At 46.5% G+C, this 19,201-nt stretch overlaps 1 protein-coding gene across 7 annotated transcripts in view; it reads left to right on the top strand.

The window, feature by feature from the left end:
* Positions 1–19,201, top strand: part of Dab1 (DAB1, reelin adaptor protein) — a 1,103,453-nt gene that overhangs the window by 1,044,607 nt on the left and 39,645 nt on the right. For 5 of the 7 annotated variants that reach the window (XM_026782357.1, XM_026782360.1, XM_026782361.1 and 2 more), the window contains 5 exons: positions 875–1,006; positions 1,612–1,731; positions 2,207–2,245; positions 3,475–3,540; positions 9,663–9,722. In XM_026782357.1, coding sequence (XP_026638158.1) covers positions 875–1,006; positions 1,612–1,731; positions 2,207–2,245; positions 3,475–3,540; positions 9,663–9,722 — 417 coding nt within the window. The remainder of the gene's footprint in view (positions 1–874; positions 1,007–1,611; positions 1,732–2,206; positions 2,246–3,474; positions 3,541–9,662; positions 9,723–19,201) is intronic. The other 2 variants (XM_026782362.1, XM_026782363.1) reach the window with 1 other exon arrangement.

A 19,201-nucleotide genomic window follows, 5' to 3' on the forward strand; every position in this document is an offset into this window, starting at 1 on the left:
TCAGCTCAACAAGGTGGGTGGAGCCGATGTTAGGAAAAGAGTCTAGTGTGGTGACAAAGGCCAGGAGTCAGGCAAACTTAGCAGAGCAAACCTGTGAACATCTGCATTTGAGGAATCCATCAAGCGTTTTAAGGGAACATTCCTGCAGTGAGAGGGAAGGCTAGCCCCGTTTGGGGGCTGCTTAGCACATAGGGTGCCATCTCATGTGGTCATCAAAAGAGCTTTTCAAGAAGATAATGAGACCAGACGTTGCAGACAGAGGGATTCAACCGATGAAAAGGATCTGTGTGTGTGTGTGTGTGTGTGTGTGTGTGTGTGTGTGTGTGTGTTCCCTCCTCTACCCACAATGGTGACTTTGAAAAAGAATAGAGGAAGTCTTTCATCCCTCAATAGAGCTTTTCACCAGCTGCTGGGAAAACTCAGTAACCCTGCAGAACTAGAGTACTGTGAAGTTCACAGCACCCCCTGGAGTTGTTCACGGGACGGTCTTTCCCACTGCATTCAAATGCCTGGCTATGGAAGTGTGTTCATTATCAAGACAGATTGGACTGAGCTATGCTGCGAAGGTTGCGAGCAGAAAGAAGCACGTGGGATGAGTCAGACTCGGAAGCATCGGCGGGTGGTGAGAAGCCACCTTTGCAGATGCTCACTCCCATATGAGCAGTCCGGGTAGATCTCTGGTCACAGCACTGAGACCATGAAGGGAGACCTCCCTTTCTCAAGGGCAGGCGTAGCTCTTTTTCCTTCCATCTGTACCAAACAGCTTTCCCCAAGCCCCTTGGGCCTTTCACACATGGCAGAAACATCTCTCTTATTCATCAACAGCTCGAGGGGAGTGTTCCCTGAAACATGTTCTTCCTTTGTGTGTCCCCAGGCCCTTCAGCATCACCATGCTGTTCATGAAATTTCCTACATTGCAAAGGACATCACAGATCACCGGGCTTTTGGATACGTTTGTGGGAAGGAAGGGAATCACAGATTTGTGGCCATCAAAACAGCCCAGGCAGTAAGTATTCCTGTCTAAGATGGGTGTTTTTCTTGTAACTGCGCAGGACAGAGCTAACACTGTTGATTTTCCAAAGCCCAGTCTGGGCAAATGACGTGCCACCCAGCAGCAGAATCCTACCTAGGAGAGATAAACAGCCTTGAAGCAAAGAATCATGGTCATACCCATTCATTTTTGTTTTGTTTTTTATCCTAATGGGTATGTCCTAATGACTAATTATTTTCCCTTTCTGATTAAGCTAGATAGAGACACGTATACAAATAAGTTTTCTTGTGTTCATAGCCTCATTTAAAAGGAAAATAAAGAGAAAACAAATAGCTGTTTTGCATATGGCCTGCCCTAATTTTATTGTATTCGGAATCACTAATAAATAAAAAGAAATGCCTTTTATGCTTATGATTATTATGAATTTGCAAATATAATTAGTTGAAGAAATGAACTTTAGCCTAGAAGCAATTTGCTAAACCAATATAAACAAGGTAGAATTAATTAAGAACGGAATGCTTTCAGTTTAATAGAAAAAGGAAGGGCTGCGGGTTGGAGCCACAAACAAAAATTAGTAGCTGCAGTTCTTTATTAATCTGTCTCCCCACCTTTCACTGCAGGCTGAACCTGTTATTCTGGACTTGAGAGATCTCTTTCAACTCATTTATGAACTGAAGCAAAGAGAAGAGTTGGAAAAAAAGGCACAAAAGGATAAGCAGTGTGAGCAAGCTGTGTACCAGGTATGCCTAGGAGTTCCTCCCCGTGCTGCAGAAGACAGGGCCCACAATAAACAGATGGGAAACTGACAAGTCGGGCTGTCTCCTGCTGCCGAGCAGAAATAAGCAGAGATGAAAGGTTCCTGTGCAGGTTACAGGCAACCAAACTAAGCCATTAGAAGTGATCCCTTCTTTTTTTTTTCTTTTCTGAGACTTGAGATGGGTTAGAGAAAGGGGAACCTTTAATCCACGGGGAGATTTCAGAGGAGGAAGACTAAAGGCCCATAGCAGCTTGGCTTGCTTTGCTGTTGTTAAAGCAGGGAGTGGGTAGGGAGGGAGCTGCAGGATTCAGGGTTTCTTTGTGTATTTCTGCGTTAATGGCCTCCTAGCCTATCCTAATCAATGCTGCCTTCTCCGCTGTGCTGTATTTTCTGAAGATAATCTCACATCTCTTCCTTTGTGTCCTTTGCTTTCACCCTCCCTCCCCTCACTGGGATAGACAATTTTGGAAGAGGATGTTGAAGATCCCGTGTACCAGGTAATTTCAGAACCACGTCGGGGTTTTGCATGAACTTGTGCCCATGGTAAGGCTGTTTGGACTGACAGTTGAGGAATCTGTTGAATGCAGAAGGATTGAGGTGATTCCCAAAGGTCAGGGCTGCCAGCCTGTGCAGAGAGAGAATTTCAACACGGAGAGAAGTTTAGCCAGCACCAGTAACAGGTGATCTGGAAATGCACTTTCTTCTTCATGCCCCTGCCTCAGACGCTTCCATGATCTGCAAAAGTTTGATCACAGAAGTGAATGTTTCTCAGGAGTCTCTTGACTGTTCTGACTTGAGACACGATGGATAATGAAGAGGACTCTAGGAGCTAAGAATTAGGGTTAAGGGATGACATTTGAGCGGCATTTGAACACAGCCCTAAATGATGGCTTATGAGCTTTAGCAGGGATGTAAGATCTCTGATGATGCCGGGTAGTTCTCCGATTATTTCGTTCATGGCACGGAGCTGTCATGAAGTGGGAGAGAGAATCCCGAGACATCTCTGTCCAGGGCTTTCTCTGCACTCTCTCCATGGTCTACAGGGCAAGGGTGGGTAATGACCTCTCTTGGGGTCAAATCCAAGATCCGTGCAAACAAGGAAAGGAAGAAGTGGCTTTTCCCCCTCCTGTGCTTATTTTTAAGGAGGAAAAAGTGGACCAAAAAGCATACTCACTTTTTTAACATAAAAGCAAACCTCCTGCTTTTATCTCCAACCAGGATTCATAGGTGTGGTTTGTGTCTGTGTTACACAGCCACTGCATGTATGTGCATACCTTCACACCAACAGCTGCTATGGCTAAGAGTAAAATGATAAACTGATACTTGCTTAGATACACAGGCAGATAGGTGTCAAAGCATCTCGCAGATCTATGGTAGACACAAGTCAGAGCTGCATCACTGTGAACACACCCTTGCTTTTGAGAGATGCAGAGGAAGAACTTGCTTATAGCAGGAGCTTCGGCCCCTGATTAATAAGCTCACAGAGGATGACACATTACCTCTCTGCAAAGACTTGCAGTGGCCCAGTGTACTCACGCAGCCAGCAAAGGTCTGCAGCCTTAGCAAGGCCCATGTTATCCCAGTAACCCAAATCATTTTGGATGTTTCCTCTTGTGCCTGCTTCTGTAATACTTGCTGTGGTTTGCATTCTGAATTCCAAATGCTTGTTTTTCTCTTTCTTATTTTGTTTCTTCTACCCTTTCCTCTCTGGCTGCTCCTGCAATAGTACATTGTGTTTGAGGCCGGACATGAGCCAATCCGTGATCCTGAAACAGAAGAAAACATTTACCAGGTATAAGATCCTTGCTTCTTCCTATGCTCCCTCCACTAGCAAATGCTAGCGTACTGATAAGTCTCAAGAAGCCAGGGTCTTTTGGTCATCCAGGCTCACGTGATGCCCTTGAGTACACTAACTTCTGGTTCCCAGCGATTTTCTGGCAGTTTCCATGCCTCCATGTTGAAATCTTTAATGGCCAGTTGTGTACAGTAATTTAATCTGGAATGGATAATTGGGTGTTTTAAGTAGCATACAACCCAAGTGTTCTATTGTACTGAGATAATGCCCTGGAGAATTGCAATCCACCAAGTAGAAGGGTCTTTCACTTCTCAAAGCAACACATGCATCCAGTTGGGTTAAAAACCCAACTTCACTTCTGTAAGTAAGGGACAGATCTGAAAATGCTGTATTGAAGCAGCATTGGGAGTAAGGACCTAATAAAAGAAAGTAAAGCTGAAGGCTTTATCCTTCCTAAAGGAGAGGCAGGTTAATATTCATAACTGAGAAGAACACTTAAAACATTTTTGAACTCATTCAACTCTTACAAATATGTGATAAAATAGGCATTTTAATTCTGGGGTTTCTTTGGGTGGGGGTTTTTAAGCAGATTCCCCAGGATGGCACAGCTCCTTAGAACCAAGGCAGAAAACCAGACACAAGTGAAGACCAAGCCCCAGCCTCCTCAGGAATGCCATTAAAGTGTTTGGGTCGTGGGTCACAGTAGCATGGTCTAGTGGCACATCAAGTAAATATGATAATTTTTCACTAATGAGAACTTGAGTCTTCATCTAAAGCATAAGTACTAGGGGAGAAGGAGCGATGTGATGTATTTATTTAATCAAGGGTTTTAATTTACTTAGTTGTGTGTTCTGTTATTCAGCCTTGGGCATGTGCTAATTGTGAAATCAAAATAAAACGTATTTTCAATTTCTCTCAAACGGGTAGAATTCTAAATGAGCAAGCCCAATGCTGTTTCTCCCAACAGCTCAGTCCAAGTGGGTCTTGTAGACCATCCTTTATTTATGTGCTCCTGGTCCACCCAGACCCTTCCCAGTGGGCCTCCACCAGGAAGAGCTGGAGCAGGGAGGGCTGCAAAGATTGGAGCACCGGCTGAGAACACAAGGGGTGGTTTAGTCTTCACCTACAGAAGCTTCACCGTTGTCCCTGTGTCAGATCTGCAGCCCTGTACCATCCTGCAGTGTCTCCTGAGCGTTGAGGCCAAAGAGTCACTAACCTGCCATCCCAGCCAGAGGAAGAACCTCCACTGTAGCAACTGGGGACAGCAAAGTGCCAGAAAGAGCTGCCTTCGGGGGCAGAGCTGGGGTTCAGTTTGGCCCTTCTTTGGGTCATGGTTAGAGAGCAAGGCCCTTGCTGTTTTTTCAGACTCCATTTCTCCAGTTATAAAGTAGGGAGGGGGCAATCCCGTCAGTGTGAGACTGAAACAAGCTTATGTGGGGTATAGAATGGGGCAGCACCCTGGGGCACGGATATCCATGTGGATCCAGACCTTAGTACCAGTACTTGCTCCAGCCGTTGATTTAAATTGTAAATTTCCTTCCTGTCTCTGGGCACCCGTTTACCCACCTGTAAAATGAGTAAATAAGATTCATAGATCTCCGTGGATAGGGTCTTTCCTGCTGTCTGAAACACACACCTTGCAAGAAATAAAACTGGGTTTTTTTTTTGTTTTTGTTTTTTGTTTTTTTTTTTTTGCGAAATCATGCTAGCTTGCTTTGTAGGCAGCAAAGCCCTTAGAAATGGGATCCACGTGTACCCACGGATGTCCTCTCACGTGGAGGTGTACATGGAACACCTTTCATCTGTCACAACACCCCCTATGGCTTTAGTCATTTTCCCGCCTTACAGACAAGGGGAGTGAGGCTTGTGGGGACCAAGGATGGTGTTGGGGTCCCAGAGCCTGTGAGATGGAATCTCTGAGGCGGGTGTCTTTGTCCGATCTCTGTAAAAGTCCCTCAGTCCTGTAACTCTTTTCAGCTCAGTGTTAGGTGGCTCTGGGTTCCCCAGTTATATTATGTATCTTAAGTCATTATCAAAAGATCGTGTTTGTTTTAATAGCACTGGCCTCCTGATCTCCCCATCTGTCCACCATTAACAGGAAGGCATCGTCTACAAGAATAAATACTTTATCCTATCTATTGGAAAAGCTGTGGCCATGTTCCTCTCCTGTAGTGCAGGTCTACCTGAGCTCAGTGCACTTAACAGCAGATGAGCCCTTGGCCTATAGATTACCAGGATAAAAAGGTGCAGCCATTAGATGGCCTGTCCTTTTGGGGGGGAGGGCAAATTCTACATAGCTGATCCTGCTGCGTACATCACACTGTTCCTGCTGCCTCAAGTCAAAGGTGGCCTTATTTTATTCCAGTCCTTGTTTCTAGAAGGCGACACACAAAGCTGAGGCTTGGCATCCTTTTAGTGCTTTGTGCCTTTGGATGATGTACATTACTTTTGCCATTCAGGTTCCCAGGCTGTGTCCTGGGTAGGGTTCGTTTAGTGTGGACTCCTGTGAAGCTAGGATGCCACGGTGTACCTGGTCCACAGAAGCTTCTGTGTAGACATCCCTTCCTTTCACTTAGGCATCATTGGGTACCACTTTTGATGATGCTGTCCTCACAGCCCATTTTGTTGGAGAGCCCCACAGAAAGCGGCAGCCTTGCTTTGCTGCTTGTACCCAGCAGGAGGATGGAGAGGCTCTGACACTGAGACATCTTTCCGAGGAGGAGTTACGTCCCCGGGGCCATGTGAATAATCTTAATTGTCCCTCGTGTCATGGGCCTCAGAAAACATGATCAGTTCACTTTCACACAACACAGGGCATTTTTCTACATGACTTAATGGTGACCTTTCTGTCACTTGGTGAGCGGAGAAGAAAAGCTCCCGAGGCTGTCATTTTCAGCATAGGGATTCCAAGTGCCAGTATCAGGGACTGTAATTCCAGTCTGGACCTAGAGTACCTTAACCAGGTATTACCCCCACTTTCCAAGTAGATGTTTTTCAAATTCAGTTCTTCAGAACTCACTGTTAATTTCCCCCACGCGTTAAGTATCAGTTTGAAATGGGAAAGCTAATCTTGGGTCACCCGCCACCACACTGCTGGCACGGATGTGCCCGCTGCGTATACCACTTCAGGTGTAGCTTTTAGAGTCATTTAACACCCATTTAACTCGTTCATTCAGAAGTCTTTCTTTGGGCACCTAAGTATCTTCTGGGCACCTAGGAAAATAACAGTGACCGCTGCAAGGACCCTGGCCTTGTTCATAAATAAATCCCTGAGATGTTCATGTAAACCTGAGGCTCAAAAATTAAGAAAGCCGAGGCTCAAAATGCAACATGACTCCCCTAAGTCATGCAGCCTGTAAGCAGTCCCGGATGAGGAGCCAGAACCTCACCTTCCCCCCCATCTAGAAGTTTCAGCACTCTGCATCACGGTGGTACTGCAGTGGTCCCTGTTGTTGAAACAGACAGTCCGTGCAAACATGACAGAGCCACAGACCTTAGCCCTCATTTGGGAATGGTTGATGACACATGATTTTGTTTAACAGTATGTGCCCTCTGCAGCAAGCTTACAGAGCTGTGGCACTCCAGACACACAGGCAGCATGAACAGTCTGTCATACCTCCCATGAACAGAAAGTTCCTTTTCACGCTCTGCATTAGTAGCTGGTGTATAGTTCCATCTCTCCCAACACAAGGAGCTCTGCTGACTCCAGGCCAATCTGCCATTCTCGCTGTCCAGAAAAGACACAATCCCTGTCATAGAGCAGGTGCTTGGGAACTTTTCTCCTTTTGTAAAAGGACGCACCTGAGATGGGAAACGAAACAAACAAACAAAACAGTCCAAACAGGGTCCATAGAGGCAAGCAGGAGTCGTGAGAACATGTCCCAGCCCAGATAAATCTTAAAGGACAAACAAGCCGATTGATATCTCACCCATGGGAGAGCCAAGTAGAAAAGCGTTTTCAATTATGCACAGTTTGGGTTTCTCCATCGCATGGCTTGTTCTCCATTTGCAGGGATAATTGAGAAGCAGCCGCGGTTCAGCTGTGCTAAGTGCCCGTAGTGAACAATGAATTACAGGCAGCAGAACACTCTTCCTTCCACTCCATTCCGCTCCTAAAGTACAGGGTGAGCTGGGGAAAACAAGAGTGAGGGCTGGTAATTTATTGGCCCTCGTTAACAAGGACTCCGTAGACATCCAGGGAGAGGATTCCTTCTAAAAGGTGCTCCGTTATCAGGACCAAAGAACTGACATTCTTCGTTGAATACCTGCAAACCGGGGTTCTGGAAGAGCATGTTCTATCTGGCCTTGCTCAGTCATAGTTCTGTTTTCTGCAAGGATGCGCTTGGGCCTCTGGGAATGCAGGGGTCTTTGTTGTTGTTGTTGTCTGGCTTTTTAAGGATGCACCTGAAGCAGCCACCAGAACAGGGTAGCAATAAACAGCAAGTGGCCTGGGCTGTAGCGCCTCGCTGTCCCAGTCCTGACTGCTGGGCCCTCTGCAGGCCTGGTCTTCCTTCTCTACATCACAGGGAGGGATGGCTGTAGTTGTAAAAGACTTGTCCTGGTTATTCCATCACTATTTGTGGATAATAGAATGTTTACAATCCTGCCTGCTCATGGGGCATGCCTAGTGCCATATTAACTCAGTATATTAAGAATAAAAGTCTTATCTTGATACCCTAAAAGATTTGGGTTGAACCACAGCCAAATCAGAAGTTTGGGGCAAAGTCCATAACACCCAGCCCTGAGCCTCACTTTCTATAGATTTCTATAGCGTTGGCATTGGGAGTTTAAGTTAAACGAGGGTAAAAATAAGAGAATTCAAAGGATGGGTTGAGCTTCTTCCTCTCACGGATAAGGAGAGCTGGCTGGCCCATGCTTGGCAGGGGCTTCTCTTCTTCAGTTTCCCTCCACACTGCTCTGTGGAAGATTTACCCAGCGGGTGTTCATAGGGGGCCTTCTGGTTGTGACACACTCTGTCTGTTCCTGAGAAGCATCCAGCCTGCTGGAGAGACAGCCTCCCTGTCAGGACATTATAAATCTGCTGCTGTTTGGTCTCTGCCGTGGAGAGCAAAGCTGTGGCAGTCTGGGGGAGGAGCGGTTAGTGAGTGCTTCCAATCTGGAATGTTTCAGTGCGGGGCCCTTGATTGACATATTAGAGAAGTATTCGACACTATTAATATCGCAAAATGTGTTCATATACATATGTATATGATGCATGTGTGACAAAAGAAATCATCCCCCTAGCATATTGCAGAATTGTGGGGTGTATCTCCTATCCAGTTCCTCACTTTGCGTCTTACCGTCACCTGAGTGAGATGCATTGCTGATCAGACCCATTGAGAGCAGCAGAGCCGGGGGACTAGATGGCCTTCGGGGTGTTGCACGTGACGAGTAGCCCCAGGAGACCAGAAGCATGAGCAGGGGAAGGAAAAGAAGGAAGATTTGGAGGGATGGCAGATCAGTCAGGGACTTCTGGATCCTGGTGTTTTACTTCCTCTATCATGTGAGCCCTTTCTGTGATTATCAGGAGGGGGCTAATAGGTACGAGGCACTTGACTTTTGATAACACGTAGATTGTCTCACAGAGACATGTATGCTCATACACAAACTATTTCTAGTTACTCAAGGGAAATCATAGCACCTAGACTCCCTTTATGATTAACCAAATGAAGTTGGATTTTGTTGTTTTGTTTCTTCCATGTGATATTTGCGATCTCCACAGCTGTTCTTTGACTCTGGGAAAGGCTCAAGAGCATATATTTGTTTTAAGAGGATACCCACGTCCTCATTGATTTTCTCGAGGGAAGGAACCTGGCTTCAAGCGTTCATGGCTAAAACCATCCCCCTGAGTGTTGGACCTGTCTTAGGCACTGTCTCACAGACAGTCAGACTTGCAGAGACATCTGCCTACTCTGTTCTTTGGAAGTGGAACAGCAAGCCAGGCAGTGGTGGCACACACCTTTAATCCCAGCACTCAGGAGGCAGAGACTGAGTTCAAGGCCAGCCTGGTCTTTAGAGTGACAGCCAGGGCTACACAGGGAGAAAAAAAAAAGAAGGAAAGAAGAAAAGAAAGAAGGTGGACACTAATGTTTTGACTGTTGGATTTGATTTCTCTATAGGTTCCCACCAGCCAAAAGAAGGAAGGTGTTTATGATGTGCCAAAAAGTCAACCTGTAAGTGTAAGTACATCCGCCTCAGTGGCCAGATTCGTGCAGAGGCTGCAACTGGTGGGAAACTCTTTTTCTGCTCCTGGAGTCACATGTGGTTTCTCATGGGTATAGGGACCTAAGGGAAAAATGGTACGGATGAGCAACGACCAATCACAACAAAGGTCTATGAATGAATGGATGGGGTTGGATAATGCAGATAGTTCTGCCTGGGGGACTCAAGATCCCAGTTGTTCCAGAACATAAGTCTCCAACCAGAACTTCAGAAAGTACATGGTCAAGTATAGGACACTGCCATTTTCTAATACCCATCCCATCTGAAAGTGGTTAAGAAGTTCCAGGGGAACAATGGAAGGGCTAGTCAGTGCTATGAAGGTGTGTAAGGACTCATCCATCTCATTAGCAAGCACTTAAAGAAAAGGCCATGTGTCGCATGCTCGCAGAGAAAGTAGCAGGTGGGTGTGCCACAGCCAGGACAATCATGCCTAGTGCATCTGAACTCAGGAATCTGAGCCAGAAAGGAAAGCAGAGCCCTACGCTGGCACTGACAGCTACCTCTTATTCCTAATGCCAGCGACACTGAGGGCCAGCCTGCTCTTCAGGTTTCGATTGATCCAGCCCCCATTACACAGTTTCCTCAGTTCAATTTGTGCCCAGATTGACTCACCTGCCCCTGGCAGCTTTAGATGCGTGAGGAAATATGCTCTATTTGCTGCCCTAGTTTTTCTGATTTTATTAGCCATTCTGGTCACACCCTCTCCATGCTCAATAGCTCCAAGGGGAAAAAAACCTAAGCCTCTTAGGCTGGCAGACAGGCCATCTAAGGGCTCCATCAGCTCACTGGCCCATCGCTCCCCTTCTGGCCAAGCCCTCCGAACCCTCCCCTCCCCCTGCTCTGTCTGCTGCTTGCTTTCCCTACATCCAGTTATCGGGGAGACTTTTGGGGTTTCTGCTCTGAAAGTCGGTCACAGATCACCCCTATCTTGGTGGCCCTGTGACAGTTATTCCCCTACGAACAGCACATCTTTTCCCATCACCTCCATGAGTCTCCTGAGGTCTTTGTATTACCAAAACTGAGCCCTGGTAGCTGAAAACAGGCAGAAAACAACAAGTTTAGGGATATTTAATGGATCGACAATTGACTAGCCCCTGAAGGAGGATAGGGGTTCTTTCCCTTAAAGGGGATTCCCTGTTTCTCAGAACCCTAAAAGGTCATTGCCCAAAGATACTAGAAGTCTTCCTTGGGGGATACCTGACTGTATGAACAGATTACATTAACTGTTCACTCAGTGTTCCCTAAGACCTGCTCGGTGTGGTAGCAAGTTTCCATGCTTCCAGAAGCCTGAGAGAAACAGGTGTGAGGCTCAGGTTTGCAGACATAAGCACAGGCCGATCTGGCTCCTGCTCACCCCTATGAGCTTCGGTGGGGTTTCTCTATCCCTTGGTCCACGGTTTGTCTTCTACCCAAAGAAGTTAGTGACTGAGAAAATAGTATATCTGTTGGGAAAGTTCCTCCGAGTTACACCAGCCACACAGGGCTACATAAATTCCTCTGGGTCCCTCTCTGCACTGCTGTCTCAGTGCCCTAGATTCTTCAGCTTGAAGCCCCGCCCCTCTGCCAACACACATGCCACAGGGCATCTCTCTGCTGTGAGGCTCCGTCCCTCATATCACCTTGGCTGCCCCATTTGTCTCCTGTCCTCATTGTGAAAGAAAAAGGAAGCAGAGAAAGGGAATCCTGCTCGTACATGTTAGGTAGCTGCCGGGGAGCTGTGGGGCCCTACACAGTTCCCACAGAAAGGCAAGCTGCCCAGGGTCCTGTCACTCTAAGTTACTCACTGGTTTCCTCTGGCTTGGGTCCAGAGCTACACAGAGCCCAGGTGAGAGAATCCCCCTGGGGTTTTCCTTTGGGAAATCGACCATCATCCCCAAAGGACTAGCCTACTCCTCAAGTCTAAGGCTTGGGTGTTCTTGTCACCAATGGGCACTGGCTGAGGGTCTCTGAGTAACCCTTTGTCTCTCAAAGGCTCTGTACCTGTTAAAAGCAGGTACCGCCTGCCTTTTATCTTAGGAAGACTGAGAGAAACATCTTGGGAAAATCCTTAGCAGAGGCTGTAAATTTGATGAAATGAGGATATTCCTGGGTGTTGCTGTAACAAGCAAAGCTTGAGCTGGCCGTTTTGACTGATCTGGGCTGGTCAGCTTCTCAGAATGAGTATGCACCTCCTTTGGGAAGCCTGCTTTACCCCAAACAGGTCAGCGCATCTTTCTGCGGGCTTTGTCCCTCCCTTTGCAATGAATGATAATGGCGAATGTTATTTTCCTCTTAATATGTCTACGTGAAGCATTGGATTTTGTGTTCCCCAAAAGTGTTCAGTGAAATCATAGCTCTTGAAGTCCAGCTCTGTGCCTAACATTTAGCTGTCTCTGAGCACAGAGGTACTGTTCCAGTGTTATGAGACAGAGCTGGCTTTGAGTTCTGGCTTCATTACTGGCTTTGTGACCTTGGGTGAGTCCTTTTCTCTGTTTAGTTTTTAGTTGCCTTGTGCTTGTAATGGTGATAGAAAACCATGACAACCCGATTCTAAGCGTTTTATATTAGCCACTCAGTATATGGTATCTGTTGGTAAATCTGAATAAATTTGCTTGAAAATACTTACCAGGAGTAGTCACGCCCTCACTGTGTGTCTGCCGAGGACAGAAAGCGTGCCCTATCCGTGACCTGATTACTAGGGGGCATTGGCACAGCATGGCTGCACTGAAAGTGCAATTTTGAGAGTGAGTGAGCAGAGCTAAAAACGAACGATTGTGTAAAGAATAAATGTCTTTGGATCCCAAGCTCATGCCTTAAGTTCTTCCTCCTCCTGGAGCAGTATGTCGCACGGAGACAGTGTTTGCTGTCATAGCTGCCCCTGGCCCCGCCCCTCTTTACACTCTGCCTTCAACCACCCGTGCCCTATTCCGCCTCCAACCTTCATAAATATGCATGGTTTTTCTTCATAGCTTGGATCACCAAGCTGACAGATGGCCTTCTGAACACACACATGGAAACGTGCATGTGTGCGCGCACACACACACGCACACATACACACACACACACACACACACACCTGCACCGCTCTCCTCCCACATCAGCAGCTCCACAGCAGTCAAAGCCAAAGGCATTTTTGCTGACTGGGCAAAGATATTTTGGGGTTTTGTTTTGTGTTCTGCTGCCTCGGAGCCCCATGGAAACTGGTTAGCATCGTTACAGTGCATAACGTTCTTTGGAGAGAGACCTGTACCCGATAACATAGTGAGGACGTGGTCTGACAGAATTAAGAATCTGCATAGGCATTTTTCCCAGAAACCCTTGGAGTCATTTATATGTCACAAAGAAGGCCAGAGAAAGGATGAGGGTTTATCGATTTTACTACATGCTCTCCTAAAGACCACTATAATTCTTGCATTTTAAGACCATATCAGTATATCTCTTACCTAGCGATAGATCATCTAAAATTAAGGATAATAATTACGTGGTTTAATTTGAAGCCACATTTAGCTGAAGACTTTTCTTCAAAAAAAATTAGAAGTGTCTGGTAATATATAGGCTATGAACAAGATAAAAGGAGACAGGCAGACCTCACACCCCAGCCAATCATTCACCTGCCTTCTCAACAGAACAAAGAAAGCTAGCGTCCATTTCCAAGCTGGGGTTTCAAGGAGCACTGACCAATGAGATGTTCATCAGTGATTCCAAAAATTAAAACACCGAACTTTTCAGGTGTTTAATGCATTTAAAAATATGCTACGAAGGTTAACGTGTACTCGTATATGAATATGCAAGAGGAATATATTTTGAGTTATGAATATATATTACAGAAATTGAGTAGGTCTCAATTTTCTTTGACCTAAATACTCTTTTTAATGCAACCCCAAATACATCTCAAGTAGAGAGTCGCTCCATTAAGGACCTAACTGGGGACAGGGGTATGGAGGACAACCCAGGCATGCATAGTCCTAATACCAAACACTCAACTCCCAAAGCTCAGGCTGAACAGCTCTTTACTGCTCACAGGTCCATGGGCCGTCCATGTGGTTCTGCTATTGTCTGCCTTTCCCAGAGTTACTTGACTGATGTGTCTCTGGTTACCTGTGGATCTGGAGGCAGTTGCGCCTATCCCTGCTGAGCCGGCTCACAGATGGGGGATGTGGTTAGCTGTAGTCTAAGGCAGCTTCAGGAAAGGCCGTAGCATCTTCTTCCATGGAGTGTCTCCTCCTTCAGCAGGGTTGTCAGGTTGCAGTCACCTTGTGGTGGCACGGGTTCCAGCGTGTGCGTGGAGACACCCAGACCCTCTGAGACTATGAGTAATTCAATTCTGTCCTGGATTCAGGTTTAGAAAACAAACGCTACACCTTGGTAGAAATTGTAGTTTTCCCACAAAGGACAGAGAATATATGGAGAGTGTAGGGGAATGTCTCTCGTGCAATCTGTTTATCGCCATCGGCATGCGAAATCACTACTGAGTGATAATAATCAAGTTGAAATATGCTTGCTTCCTTGCTACTGCTTCCTTTTCCCGGTTGCCTTGCTTGTATTTCGCTGTCATCTGAGGTGGTTTCTGATGGGCTCACTCTGTAGGACAGCCCATTGGGCACGCTGGCTTCCTGACCCCAGAGTCCCCAGCCACTGATCCTCCGCTTCTGGAGATGCCTTACTGATCAGGCTCTCAAGTACCCTCCCTCCTCTCTCTCACCACAAGCCTCTCCTTCCTCTCCTCACACCTCCCGACTCTTGCTAAAAAACACTCTGTCCAACAGTCAAGATTCAGTTGGAAAATTTTTTTCTCTGCATCTTTCCCAGAATCCCTAAGGAACTTGCAGTTGTGAATTCATGTCTATGGAACTTCTGATGATGTTTTCTCATTGGCAGAGAGCGGGATTCTCCAGTGACTGGACGTGTGGGCTTTGTGATCAGAGGCGCTTGGATTTGAGTTCAGCCTCACCACTCCCTAGCTTTGTGACTTGGGCTGCTGTATTAGCTCTTCTAAGTCTCTGTTCATCTGAACATGGAACTAAAGCTGGCGTCTGCCTAAGCAGGTTTTGTGGGAGGATGGTGCAAGCTAGTCTCAGTCGGCACGCAGCATAGTGCTGAGCCCGCTGAGGATTCGGAAGTTGCAGGCTGTCGTTCCGTTTCTTCTACCTAATTATCTGTGAACTGCCAGGGGACAGGCCTCCTGGGGTTTCTGGTCTCCTTGAGATGTTGATGGTAAATTATCTTTTCCTAACAAGGCATATTCACACCAGTCAAGTTCTGTGGGTCTTGTCCGTGACGGGAGCCCTCCTCTGCTGTCCCAGAACCCCAGCAAGCAGCTCATCATCTCATATCAGCGGAAGTGGCCTTAACGGCAGAACCCATCTGATAGATCAGGGATTTCAGAGTTTGGGGACAGAAATTAGAATTTAGTGTTTCTTGACGCTCACCCTCTGTCTCACCTTGCTTAGGACCCAGCTATAGGCAGAAAGCTGACTGCCTCCTTCACACTCCTTCCTTTTGCTCGGTTGCCTGTGATTCCAGTCTCCCCCACCCCCACACCTCACTTCACAAATCCACCCAGCCCTTTCTTGCTCTGTGGTCTATTGGATTTGTTGCCTTTATGTGCTTACTTTACTATTAGCCTGGGATATCCTCTTCCGTCAAATTTCTTCTTAGGGTCATCCTACACCCCCCCTCCACATTTCCTGGGAACTCTAAGCCAAGATAATCATTAATCCCACCCTCACCTAGCATACATACATGTTTGCCTCTTTTCCTGGTCATGACAACAGGAAGCTTTTCACAGGGGATAATCTCTTTTATAATCTTAAATACCCAGGTATATTTTTATGTAAAGGTCTGACAAAGCCAAGGGCATGCATGCTTGGTTATGGGAAGTTAGGTGGATAGACAGAAGGCTTTAGGAAGGAAAATGTAACAAGCAAAGCTCTGCGGATGAGCAGGATTAGAGCAAACCCTGGGCACAATGCCAGCCCCTTGGAGACCAAATGGATTGCAAGGTATTTTTGACTCCTGAGCCCATATTGACCTCACCTAGAGGCATCTCTAAGCTGATGAACTCATCATCAACACCCTTACTGAACAGAGACGAACTTTAGATACTCTTTGTGTCTGCCAGTTCATAATTCTAGACATTTTCGAGCCAAATATCCTAGCACTGGGGCTGACTATCAGGGATGTGCATTCCTGAGTGGGGACACCGGCTGCCAAGGATGGCATTACTGCAGCCATTACTGAGAGCTTTTTATCACTGCATTAGCCTTTCAGAATGGTTCTGGTCCCACTGTGGGGTTGCCAGGGAGAGAAGAGCACTCAGGCTGCGAGTGCCCATTTCAGACGCTGTGAGCGAGCGGGATGAGACATCCCCTCCACACTCCTCTGTTTCAGTGTCACAGACCCAAAGCATCATGTCATTTTAGATGAGAAACGGTGCTTTTCTGCTCGATGGTCCTCGTTCCCCTATGTAATAGTCTTATGCCTGCCAAAGACCTTTTGTCCTGAACCTTATAATTGCTCCCCACTTAAAACTCTTCTGTAGTTGTGTTAGGCATAGAAGACTTTCTGATTATCAGTCATAATTCTGAATTCTGTTAGAATCCACTCCCCCTGCCCAGCCATCAGAGTCAGCTTCGGTGAGAGTCTTAAAAGTTTGGCATAGTGGCAAACAAGCAGATGGTCAAATTGATACCTTACATAGGACATTAATGGCATCAAAATGAACCATGGAGTCGGAACCGAAGAAACGTCAGATGCCTCCCATAGTTCTCCGTGACTTTGGTTGCGATCTTTCTCAGTTCAACTTTCTGAGGCTGTTTCTCCTCCTCTGCGTAACGAATACACTGACCATCCTCTTCTGACACCCGGGCCCTCGGAAAGTTCAGTGTGTATGAAATCAGTCTTCAAGGAAGATGAAGGCTGCTTGTAGGAGAAATGAGTACCAAGGAGGGTACTGGTAGCAGTAGCTGGGGATGGACTGGGTGTCTTCCAAGTTCTTGGCATCTAACTCAAGAATAAAATAACAGTTTACATAGTTGGCGAAAGTGGCAGGGAAACGTCATTCAGACGTAGCAACAGCACAGATTAGTAAAAAATACACTGTCAAGATTGACAGTGGACAATGAGGGACAACACAGGGGCCCTGATTATTGTGTGGAGCCTTCTTCTGTAAGGTAAATAAAAAGAAGAGTTTGGTTACTAAGAGATGTAGTTTGGGGGTGATCTATTAGATTTTCAGGTTCAATGATATAACTATTTCCTCTCCAGGCCATGCCTCTTCCCATGATGCATCTGATTTTAATGATGTGCACACTCAATTGTGCATAGGCACAAAATGATAAATAGGAATAGTTTCACTTTGAGGACATAGTTTGCCATACTGTGCACATGCACAAAACCAGTTCAACCCAGATCAGCCCCCCCCTCCTACCTTCTATACCAAGACATAACCTGAGTAAGACTGAATGCGATCTCAGTTTGGTGATCATTCAGAGAAGTCCACTCATTCCATTGTTCAGAGAGGGGTGTGTGGGCAGCATGATGCAGGGCTCGGGGGCCTAGGTTTCTAACAGGCTGCCGGATGCATTGTTTGGAGTGAGGTGTGTACATAATATACGTGGGTACGGGTCTCAGGCTGCTAAGTCCATTAGTACAAAAGGGTTGTGTGCATGGTCCAAACCAGATAGAGTCCCGTGTTGCTAAGCTACCCCTGATGCTTACTGCCTCGGTTGGTCTTCGTTGCCTCTCTTCTATGACTAAGAGACAAGCACAAGTAAAATGACCAGAGAGAGCAAATCAGGGCTCATGACACGGAAGAGCTCTCAGACCGTTAAACTGATATCCAGAAGGCAAGGCGGCTTCCCTGAGTGGAGAGTCTCTTCTCCTAAGAATATTCAGGCAACATAAGTGGCTCCTAGTTATTTCTGTGTTGTGAAGGGAACTGGCCTAGTGGGGGTCTCAAAACGATTCACCTATTCACGTTCCGTTTGCCACCATGTCCGTCTAAAGTTGGCAGTGTTTGCCCTTTAAGCTTCTCCTAATGCCTCAGCTGCCAAATCAGATAGGAGAGGCCCCATTCCTGCCTTTTTTTTTTTTTAAATCTCCCTGACTCACAATGGCCCTCTTGGAACACACAGCCATGAGTAATGGGTTTGTCCTGTGAAGTTAGTGCTTTGGGTGTGAAGCAGTTTATCTGGTGTTAACCAAGCCAGCTCTCTGAGCACGCTTCCAGCATGGAACAGGTATCTAGAAAATACGTTCCTTCTTCATTTCTTTCAGGAAAGCTTGAGATGAGGGCAGTAGATCTAGCTGTGTGCCCTGAAAAGGAGCCACACTAGAAGAAAGTGATAAAAAAAAAAATCCCAGTGATGGGATTTGACATTCACCCTTCACGTCAGTGCCTTCCTTGGTTTTATAGTACCAAGCACTAACCATATGTACTAGGTATGTAAGGCTAGTTTAGCTGTGGGGAAAGGAGCTAGAATTTACAGAGCATCTGCTACATACTATGGGCAGCCTGGGCTCTGGATTCCATTTGTCTTTCTCCCTTATCACAACTCTAGGAGGTACGTGTACTTGACACCTGCAGAAAAGGAGACTTGTGGGGCCCATTGCTCACACTCACGAAACTGGTAAATAGCAGAGCCAAGAACCAAACCCTAGGTTGTGTGGCTCAGACATCCACATGATTTTTATTCAAACATACTGTGATTTTGTTGGTTTTATCATTTTTCTAGATGAGATCTTATGTAGTGCCAAGACTCAAGAACTCTCTGAGTCCAAAGAGGACTCTGAACTGCAGAGCTCGCTGCTGCTGTTTCTGAAGTGTGGGGATAAGGATTCTGTGTGCTACCACCCAGTTTATAGGGTGCTGGTGCTCAAACTCAGGACCTACAACATGATAGGCTAACTCTGTGCCCACTGAGCTCCTCCTCTGATCTCTGGCTCCTCCCTTTTACCCTGGTGTGAATCAGTACCCAGGCCTCAGATCTTGTCTCCTAATGTCCTAGTCTCCAGTGTGTTTGTGAATGGCCATCTTCCCTCCTGGGGCCCAGCACTTCTGACTGGCTTCAAACACCCCTCTCCTCATTTAGACTGAGTTTCAAACAGGCAGGGCTTGTTCCCTCCGCACCTTCGCCCTGCTAAGCACAGTGCTCCAGTCCCCTGGTGTTAAAGAGACATCTGTAGACACCAAAGATCTCCTCTTGCTGGGAGTAGCTCCACTTCCAGTGTTACCTCTCCTCCACACACCGCGCATTCCTGTATGAGGCCTCTGTGCCCCGGCAGCCAGCGTTTGTCTGATTCTCCCTGCTCAAGTTTTAATTCCGCTTCTCAGCTACAAATGTAGGAAGAGTCAATCCATTAAAGTGAAGAATTGCAAGAATTCTCTTGACAACTATTCGCTCCTTCCCCCCTGCAACTCCCATCTTTTATGGCAAATAAATTTTCATTCACAATT

Source organism: Microtus ochrogaster, chromosome 10, assembly GCF_000317375.1.
Source record: "Microtus ochrogaster isolate Prairie Vole_2 chromosome 10, MicOch1.0, whole genome shotgun sequence".
In the NCBI taxonomy this organism is placed as follows: Eukaryota; Metazoa; Chordata; class Mammalia; order Rodentia; family Cricetidae; genus Microtus; species Microtus ochrogaster.